The following is a 10,003-nucleotide window of genomic DNA, read 5'->3' as shown; positions in this document are numbered from 1 at the left end:
CTCCTGCTGAGTCTTTGTAAAATGAGTGACTTGGGGTGAGTGACCTTGGAAGGCCCCTTCCTGCTTCTGAGATGGCGTCAGTGACATTTTTTCCACCCCACCCTGTGGCCAGGACTGCTGAGTGCTAACCAACCGCCTCCAAATCCCGTGACGTACGCTCAAATGGGGGACAGATGGTGAGAATGGGAAGATGGCCAGGGACTGACCCCTGGTGCGGACTCGGCGGCCACTCGCCCAGCACCCCCAGCCCACCTGCGGGCCCGGGCCCCAGCCCACCTACCTGTACAACTGGGCCTCGCTGCCCAGCTGGAATCGCTCGTACTGGGCGTAGGCCTCTTGGCCTTCCCAGTCCTCCAGCTCCACGCGCAGAGAGTAGGTGGCCCTGCTGGTGAGCTGGTAGATGGCCTCATTGCCCAGCCAGTATTCCCCCGCTGGGTTTCCGAAACCCTACGGGGAGGAAGGGACACACCCCTGGCTGAGGAGCTGGGCTAGGCCAGGCTCTGCATCCCCTTATCCAAGACCACTGGGCCAAGGGGTCGAGTTCACTGACCCCTTGTGAACTGGACCTAGGAGTGGGCAGCCCCCATATCCCCGAGGAAGTAGACTCAGACACTTGTCAAAGTAAAAGCCCATTAAAAATAATTGAGAGCCGGGCATGGTGGCACAGGCCTGTAATCCAAGCAGCTCAGGAGGCTGAGGCAGGAGGGTCGTGAGTTCAAAGCCACCTCAGCAACTTAGTGAGGCTTTAAGCAACTTGGCAAGACCTGAGTCTCATAACATACAAAAAGGGCTGAGGATGTAGCTCAGTGGTTGAGTGCCCCTGGGGTCAATCCCTAGGACCACTGCCCCCCACCAAAAAAAAAAAAAAAAAAAAAAAAAAAAAAAAAAAATTGAGATCACATTTTTTTGAAGTTCAAGAGCAGACAAAAATAATTGGTGACAACAGAACAGTGATTACCTTTGGGGAAATATTGACTGGGAGGGGGCACAAGGGGGTTTCTGTGTGCTGGCAGGGTTGTCTGTCTAGCTCTGCATGGTGGTCAGATGGGTGAATACATGTGTGAAAGTTAATTGAGGTGTACACTTAATTATTTATTAAACCTGTGCACTTGGCTGCATGGATATCAAACCTCGGTTAAAAAAAATTTAAAACTTCATCTGCTACCTAGATGGCAGAACAAACTTTGTTCACTGACAGAGCCACTCTGCAAGGTAGAAATGTAAAGCTAAGAGCGCAAGGAGTGTCCTGTCCCGCGTGACAACAACCAACGCCACTGGCAGAAAGATAATTCAGCACCAAGGACAGGGGCACACCTAAGCCCCGCCCCCCGCTTGAATCAAGCAGTGCCGCAAAGGGTTAGTATTCAGCACTCCTGCGCGTGTTTCTGCATCTTTGGCATTTTAAAAAAATTTTTTTTTGTTTAGTTGTAGATGGACACAACACCTTTTTTTGTTTATTTACTTTTATGTGGTGCTGAGGATCGAACCCGGTGCCTCACACATGCTAGGCGAGTGCTCTAGCTCTGAACCACAACCCCAGCCCTGCATCTTTAGCATTTTATAAAGATGTTTTTTAAAATATCAATAGATACAAGAACATTCATAAATTTATATCCAATGTATTTATTTTAAGTATTTATCCAATGAACTGCAAGCAAATAATATTTTACTTTTGAAAACTTTTAAGGGTTTTTAAGTCAGCTTGCCCCAAATCCTTCACTCAAAATTCAATTAAAAAAAAAAAAAAAAAAAGGAAAGACTAGCAGACACACTCCTCATCTTGTACACTGCATGTGGGCTTCGAGCCAGCAGTTCACATTAAAGAATTGGTCTTTAAGATGTGGCCATCAATGTGTAAAAAGACAAGGACATCTGATTAAGCAATATACCAGGTGGGTGGGGAGATTTTCTTCTGTCTCCTCCATTTTACATTGGAACAATTTTTTAAGCAATGCACCTATATTACCTTTCCTAAAAGTTGAAACAAAATAAAGTTAAATTTTCAATCTTAGGACATATATCAGAAACTTCAAAAAGCCGGTTCAATTCCAGGGAATGGGGTTCCAGAAAGTGAATATGCACTGGCAAGATCTGTTTGGCTCTAGAAGAGCGGGATTTTTTTTTTTCTGGGAAGGGGAGAAGGCACACCCCCGAGAGCCGCATCAGCCCCTCTGGCTGCAAAGCCCCTCCCCAGGTGGCAGTGTCACCTCTTTGTACTCCTTCCAGCTCCTCTGGAAATCCTCGCTGCCATCCACACGGCGCTGGATGATGGTCCACCCGCCTCCATTGGACTCCATGCCACAGAACACCTGGGGGACAGGGGAGCAGCTGGAATCCCACGGGGGCAGCCGGAAGCCCCTCCAAGTCCAGAGCAAACCAGGCAGTCAAGGGCATCCGCCAGATCCAGGCTGCAATGCCCATGGGCTGTCATCATTTTCTACAGTGACTGACAGGTAGGGGAGGCCTCAGAACCCCTCTCTCCTTGTTTGTGAAAGGCGGGCGTTGACACCTTCACTGTGTGGTCCCCTGCCTCCTGGGCACACTGGTGTGACAGCGAGAATGAGAGGGGTCAAGTCTGCGACGTGCTGGGGACACGAGGACTGACTGGGCCTGTGTTATTGTGGCGGGGCTGCTACGAGGACTAAGGCCGCAGCATGAAGTCCCTGGTGTGGACTCAGAGATGCAAGTCGCTACCGTCAAGCAGCGGGCAGAGGTTTCCCAAACACCTTCTGGCGGGAGGCACTGGGGATGCCGATACAGATAAGATCAAAAGAATCCTCCCTCTCAGAGCTTGCCATCTATCCCAGCTAGGCCTTCCTGGCCGACCTCGGTGGACAGATTACTTTTCCAGCCAGTTCTGTGCCTGTTCCATGTTCAATGAATATGTGTCTGGACTGGATAAGTCATCAGTGAATCAGAGGTCAATCAGCCGTCAGGGCTGGCTCAGTGTGGAGGAGGGTACAGTAGCCCAGACAGACTATTGACTGTGAACATCCGGGCAACTATGAATTAGAGGTAGGTCCTCCTTCTTGGAAAAGGTCCCAAGAAGTGACTCCAGAAGGAGTCACTCAGCAATCTTGGAAGGCTCCCTGGAGGTGGTGTCAGAACAAAGCATTGAATGATGATGAGACTCCCAGAGAGTGACAGGTGGATGGTGTTTCCAGGGAAAAATGAAACAGGAGTAGAGACTGCAAGATGGGAACAGCCCAAGAGAAGTTGTGGAACCTGTTCTGGGGGTAGCAGTGGGTACAGGAAGGGACTCCGAGGCTCAAAGAGGGGAAGCAGTTGCTTCCGGCAAGTGAGTCAAGAGTAAAGCTGAATCTGGGTGTGGTGGCACACGCCTGTAATCCCAGTGGCTCAGGAGGCTGAGGCAGGAGGATCTTGAGTTCAAAGCCAGCCTCAGCACTTTAGTGAGGCCCTAAGTAAGTTGTTGAGATCCTGTCTCTAAATACAAAGATAGGGCTGGGGGTGTGGCTCAGTCATCAAGTGCCCCTGAGTTCAATCCCCAGTACCAAAAAAAAAAAAAAAAAAAGGAAAGCTGAGGTGTGAGCCCTGGTGTCTCATCGCCCAGACAAGCTCCTCCCTATTACTGTCCCCAATCTCAGTCATTCCACCTTCTACAATGCCACATTGTGGAATTTACTTACTTTCACACAGTATATTTACTTTAAAAAATGGAATCCTTTTTTAAAAAATTTAAATAAATGCTTAGGTTAAAAATATTTTAAAAGGAAATCTTACCAGTACCATAAATAGAAAACTAGTAACACTTGCCTCTATTCAAATGATTTAAAAAACAAATCTAATAAACTGGACACGGTGGCCCATGCCTGTAATCCCAGTGACTTGGAGGCTGAGGCAGGAGGATTGCAAGTTCAAAGCCAGCCTCAGCAACTTAGTGAGCCCTAAGCAAGTCCGTGAGACCCTGTCTCACTGGGGATGTGGCTCAGTGGTCACGCGCCTCTGGGTCAATCCCTGGTACTAATCCATAAATCTCCTGAAAGAAATAATGTCATGGGATTCTAGCTGGAGTCTGTGCCCACACAGGGCCCTGGGCTTGGTCTCTTTTGTGAGCAGGTATGTGAGAAGGTGCTGAAGACAGTTTGCAGACGATCTGAGCCACTGTCCCTCACATACTCTGGGGGCTGAAAGGATCACGGAGCAGGACATGGCCACCTGCTCCCATGCCCTCCTTCTTCTGGGCTGTCCCGAGCCCTCCCTCCTGACCCCCTGTTCTCCTCCCACCCCTTCCCACCAGGCGACTGGGCTTAAAGCTCAGGACACCTTGGGAGCCCCTCATTGAAATGAGCCCCAGGGGCCAGTTTCCCAGGGGAGCAGAGCCCAGCTCCTGCCTTCAGTGGGACCCCTGTGAGCTGGAGATGCTAAGCCCTGGCATTTCGGTTCTACCTGCTGCACCACCCTTCCCCACACAACCATTTCCTGCAGGAGGTGCTCTGGGAACTTTTCCTTCACCTCCTGATCGGACCCCTGACTGGGGGGCCCCCAAAGGTCGGGCACCCCCACCTCCACTGGCATCTTGGATGGTTGAAAAGCCCGAAGCTGCTGGGGTCTGCCTGGGGAGCCCCAGCTCGGTGCCCTCTGCTCCCCAGCCCCCGGGAGGCACCCACCTTCTTGGGCTCCGAGACGTTGGTCACTCGGATGGTGTAGACGCCGTCGGCGGTGGCTCCGGAGTGGTGGATCTCGGCGCAGTCCTGGAACACCTGCTCAGGGGCCCTCATGGGGGCTACCCGGGGACAAAAGTCAGCTGGAGGTGAGCAAGGACAGGCGGGGACACCCTGCCCGCTCTGTGCAGGCTCTGAGGGGGGAGGGGTGGAGGGCGGGAGGCGATGGGGAGCTGGGACAATGACAGGGGTCGTCCAGGCAGAGAAGAGAAGTTCCAGGAAGAGGGAACCGCGGGGGCAGAGGCCCCCAGGTGGGAACAGTCCTGTGTGTGTGCACGTGGGACACAAGGGATGAGGACAGGGGGCCTGGGGCCAAGGCCAGGGAAGGACAGTGACTCACGCCCCAAGATCAGAGCTGGGCTGTGTGAGGGAGGGGGAGGAGCGGAGAGGGCAGAAAGGAGATGAGTCTCCCCGGCCTAGAGTGCCAGGCTGAGCAGCCCCGACCCCTGGGCTGAGGAGGAGCCGCAGGGTCAGAGTGGAGCAGGGCTGGAGGCTGAGCCTCTGAGAGGGGAGCCTCCAGGGGAGGCTGCTCTGCTTTTGGGGAGAGGGAAATGGGCACCGGCACCCTAGGGAGGTACTTCCCAGTTTGCTGCCCTTCAGAGCAGGGTGGGGTCCAGGGGGAGGTGACTGGCCCAAGGACATGGGGGAGGGGAGACGGACAGAGCCCTCCCTTCTTGGAGCTCCACTGAGCAGGAAGCCCTGGCTCCCTCCCCGCCCTCCCTTTCAGCTGGTCTCTCTGCGGCTCCACATTCAGTCTTCTCTGGAGCTGACCACTGGCCATCAAGGGACTCCTCCCTCTGGACTGTTTTTCTGGGGTCAACAGAGCATTAATTTAATGACAGAAACCACCAGAGTCCTTGGGCCTCCAAGTCTGGCCTGAAAAATAAACTATGAATCAAATACAGAGACTTATGCCTTTAAAAAAATTCTTCTTCTTCTTTCTTTTCATGGTATTAGGGGTCGAACCCAGGGCCTCGTGCATGCTGTGCAAGTGCTCTACCACTGGGCCACATCCAGAGCTTTTTATTTTATCTTGAGACAGGGTCTCACTAAGTTGACAAGGCTGGCCTCCAACCTGGTCGCCATCCTCCTGCCCCAGCCTTCCCAGTAGCTGGGATTACAGTCATGCCCCACCATGCCTGGCTAAAATGCAGAGATTTTAAATCCTCTCTCTGGTTCAATTAGTAGGACCCAATTAGAGGTTTGGGCTGTGATTCTACCAGAACCGGATCTCTCTGTGGAGGCCAGGATGGGACTGAAGTACCAGAGAAATAGGTGTTCAACACCAATGAGAACCAGAAGGCTACCAGGGGGTGGGACTTCCTGTTTGGGCTTCACACATGAACAAATCTCCCCAAATCCTGGCTCTGGGGCACCTGTCTGAAGGAGGCTGTTGTTCCCATATCACAATCGAGGTAACTAGGTCTCCAAATCCACCCCAGCCGGTGCATAACATTTCCTGGGCAGGGGTCTCCACTGCCCACCTGTGAGCAGCCTCCACCTCTGAGCCCCGAGGAGGTGGGGAATTTGAGGTGGGGAATTTACACCATGCATTTACGAGGGCCCAGCCCAGGTCTTTCCCTCCTGCGTCCCTGTCCCTCTAACCTGCCAAACCAGATCCCCGAGACACCAGGAAACCACTCTCCCCTCCCTCCCCAGCCTCTGCCCCCTGGACAAAGCTGCAGAGTGGCGCCCCCTTCCTGCTGGGCTTCAGGGTGCCTGGCTCCTGTGCCCGCCTCCACCTGTGCTCTACCTGGTGACCCTTCCTCTTTATCAGTTTTTCCGTCTAGGCAGACGGCAAGAGCAGCTCCCGAGTGTCCTTTGCTGGTGACGGGGGAGCAAGAGGACAGGGTATTTGGCAAAGGGTGCCCAGCACACCCTCCCCCTAGACCGGACACTGGGCGAGCAGTGAGCCGCAGGGAGAGGTCCAGCCCGGCCCTGCGCCTTGGGCTGAGCGACAAGCAACGCACACATGGGACTCCCCGAGGCAGCCTGGCTGGCAGCTGGGCCCAGGCCGGAGTGGGTTCTGGTCACTCCACATCTTATGGCCTGGGAGGGTCCACTCTTCCTGCCCGTGGCTTTCTTAGAACTGCTGACCCGAGGATGGAGCCACAGCGGGATCCTCTGTCCCCAAATCCCTGTCAGCTGTGGCAACTGCAATCCCGTCCTCCTCGCTTGACTCCTGCCTCACAGCTGCCTGTCCCCCCACGGCAGGCCGCAGAGGGAGCCCCTTCTTTGTCTTTCTAACTCATTTCCCCTCTCTGGTTCCTGTCCGGGTTTTCTAAAAGGAGTCCCGCCCCGTCCCAACTCCCCCTGTGCTCCTGGCTGGCCTCAGGTTAAAGCTCCTTCTCCTTGGCACCGCCCCTTAGGCCTTCTGAGGTGGGCAAGGTCAGGAACTCTGCTGGCGCACTCCCTGGTTCCTAGCAGCCACCATGAAGATGCGCTTCCTTCTCCTTCTCTCAGACACACAGAGGGGGGCGGGACTTTTTGCAAGAGACAGGGGCCATGACTGGGCTGTGCCCTGCTGTATCCCCAGCACTGGGCTTGGCACACAGTAGGTGCTCAACAAACAGTTGGTTGCTTGCCTGCTGGAAGCCAGAGACAGGAAGGCCTTGGCCACCTCAAATGCTGAGGAGCAGCCCCAGGCATTGCTGTTGCTTCTCAAGGAGGACAAGGATGCCTCCTCATCTTGTTGGCCAGAGGCAGGGGCGTTAGTGGGAAAGAAGTCCTTGGGCTGCATTACATCGACTTCCCCATTCAGTTCTATAGGGAGACCGAGGCCCAGGGCAGGGCAGGCCCAGGCAAGAGGGGTGGAGAGTGAATCCTGGAACCCAAACTTGCAGTCTGGGCTATGACGCCCTGGTTATGATCATCACTCCATAAACAGATGAGGAAACTGAGGCCGAGAGTGGGAGCGGGGCCTAACAAGGGTCACGGTGAAGTCGGGCAGAGTTTCCACTGGCTTCTTTTAGGATTGCTGTTGCTGTTATTTTCACCGCTGTTGTTCTTTCTATTTTACAGTCGGGGTGGGTGGGCCGTACCCCTGATGTGTGCCAGCTTCCCCCCCCTCCTCTCCCCGCCGCGCGCCCCGCCCACTCACAGGTGCGCTCACCTGCCGCGCTCCCGCCGGGGCCCTGCGCCATCACTTGCACCAGGCGCTGCACCAACTCCAGCAGTTGGCGCTGCTGCATCTGCAGGAGACTCGAGTTGCTGCTGGCCAGGCGCAGGCTGCGCTCCAGGACGGCCAGGGCGCCGCCGTGGCTGCCCAGCAGGCGCCGCAGCTGCTCCTTCTCCTCGCGGAGGCTGGCCAGGTCCTCCTGCTGCTGCGTCTCCAGGGCCTGCAACCGCGTCTCCAGCGCGCTGCGGAGCGGGGCGCATGGGGTGAGCCCGTCGTCCGCAGAGCACGCACAGAAGGCTTGAGGGGAGGCTCAGAGAAGGAGCATCCGGTTCTGGGTTACACTGCCCCGCAGTCCGTGCCCACGTGCCCACGTAGCCCAGACGGAGGAAGGGAGGAAGGAGAGACCCGGCCCCCGGAGTAGTATGGTTTGGGATCCAGAAAAGGAAAGAGATCGGAGGTGGGGGCGGGGGTGGGGCACAGCAGCAATCAGACAGTCATTATTAAATCCCAAATATGCTCGTCCTCTGACTCCACAGTCCAGTCTCAGGAGATAGCCTCCAGGGAGCATGGGCCAGGATGCCTTGGGAGATTGCTAGTAAAAGAGAAAAGAAGTGGCTTAGGGCCTCTCTAAGTTGCGGAGGCTGGCTTTGAAATCGCGATCCTCCTGCCTCAGCCTCCTGAGTCTCGGGGATTACAGGTGTGTGTATCACTGCGCCTAGCCATTGCCTCTAGTTCTAACCACCTCTAGTTCTAACCACGTGTTGGATGGTATAAAAAAGAACAAAAGTATTCATGGAAATATATAGATACGGGTGAACATATGGGGGAAAGAGTGGAAAGACCCTGGCGGATACCCGATAATGAGAGAATGGGAAAGAATGTCCCCACCCTGCTGACTTCTGCAGGGTGGGCAGGGCTGACTTTCATTTTTATTTTTATTATTATTCTTTGAGTGGTGCTGGGGATCAAACCTCAGACCTCTTGCATGCTAGGAAAGGACTGCACCACTCAGCCACAACCCCAGCCCTTCACTTTTATGTTATACAGGTCTCTGTTATTAGAACAAGCACAAAGTTATGGGTTAAAAAACAAAGAGGCTTTTTTTTTTTTTTTTTTTTTAAAAAGAAAGCTTTCAACTCAGCTCTTCCCCTTTTGGCATTTCATCCTCCAGATTTACTCCCATCTGAGTGAAATGAGATATGGAAGTGTTAGTCACCCTATCACCGGTTGGATCAGCAGCCTGGAAACAGAAACAACCTCAGTGTCCATTAATTGGGGACGGGGGAAAATAAATACTTTGGAACATTGGGAAGTTGGAGAAAAGAACCAGCAAACATGTCATGCAGTTGTAGAGCCATTTCCAAGGAACTGGGAAAAAATAGGGTGGGATGTGGAGTGTGCTTTAGTGGGGCTTAAAAAGGGGTGGGGGAGAGGCTTGTGCACATTTGCATATTCATAAGAAGCCCTGGAATAGCCTCCACCAGGACAGAGACTCCTTCATTTATGAATCCGCAGGGTCCTACATGCCTGCACAAGGAGGGCTCAAAACGTACTTGTTGTTACTCCCTGTGGCTCTGGAGGCTGAGGCAGGAGGATTGTGAGTTCAAAGCCAGCCTCAGCAAAAGCAAGGTACTAAGCAACTCAGTGAGACCGTGTTTCTAAATAAAATACAAAATAGAGCTGGGATATGGCTCAGTGGTCAAGTGCCCCTGAGTTCAATCCTTGGTACAAACAAACAAACAAAAAAAATACTTGTTGACCAAAAGCAGGGGAGGACTTATAAGAAGCGAGGGAAGGGCGGGTGGTCACTGGCTTTAGTGGGTTTGTGGCTGAGGGAGGGGACATTTGACTCTATATCCAGTTGTCCTGACCCATTCTACAGACAGAAATAAGTTCAGCCAGGGCAGAAGGAATTTCCTCAGGCCCCAAATTATGCTGCAGGAAGTGAGAATTTGGGTGCTGAAGCTCTAGGATTCTCGCTGTCTTTGTGGATCAAGGTTCATCGATAACATTCTCTGTCTGCACTGATTCTCAGGCACCTGATAACGAGTCCAGAGCAACTGAAAATGTCCCGGTTCTTGCCACCTAGACCTTGGGGTGGGGGAATAGCTATAAGAACCGCCATTAACTGTACCCAGATCAGAGGGGGTGGATGATCTTGTGATGTGATGTGTCCCGGCCAGCACTCGGCAACATCTGGCCC

At 53.5% G+C, this 10,003-nt stretch overlaps 1 protein-coding gene across 1 annotated transcript in view; it reads right to left on the bottom strand.

The window, feature by feature from the left end:
* Positions 1 to 276: 276 nt before the first annotated feature.
* Positions 277 to 10,003, bottom strand: part of Angpt4 (angiopoietin 4) — a 37,028-nt gene continuing 27,301 nt past the window's right edge. Inside the window, exons 4-7 of the mRNA XM_027945094.2 lie at positions 7,795 to 8,042; positions 4,629 to 4,744; positions 2,208 to 2,309; positions 277 to 447 (exon numbers count right to left, since the gene is read on the bottom strand). Coding sequence (XP_027800895.2) covers positions 277 to 447; positions 2,208 to 2,309; positions 4,629 to 4,744; positions 7,795 to 8,042 — 637 coding nt within the window. The remainder of the gene's footprint in view (positions 448 to 2,207; positions 2,310 to 4,628; positions 4,745 to 7,794; positions 8,043 to 10,003) is intronic.

Source organism: Marmota flaviventris, chromosome 2 (assembly GCF_047511675.1).
Source record: "Marmota flaviventris isolate mMarFla1 chromosome 2, mMarFla1.hap1, whole genome shotgun sequence".
NCBI classification, from domain to species: domain Eukaryota; kingdom Metazoa; phylum Chordata; class Mammalia; order Rodentia; family Sciuridae; genus Marmota; species Marmota flaviventris.
This window is presented reverse-complemented; position numbering and strand designations above follow the sequence as displayed.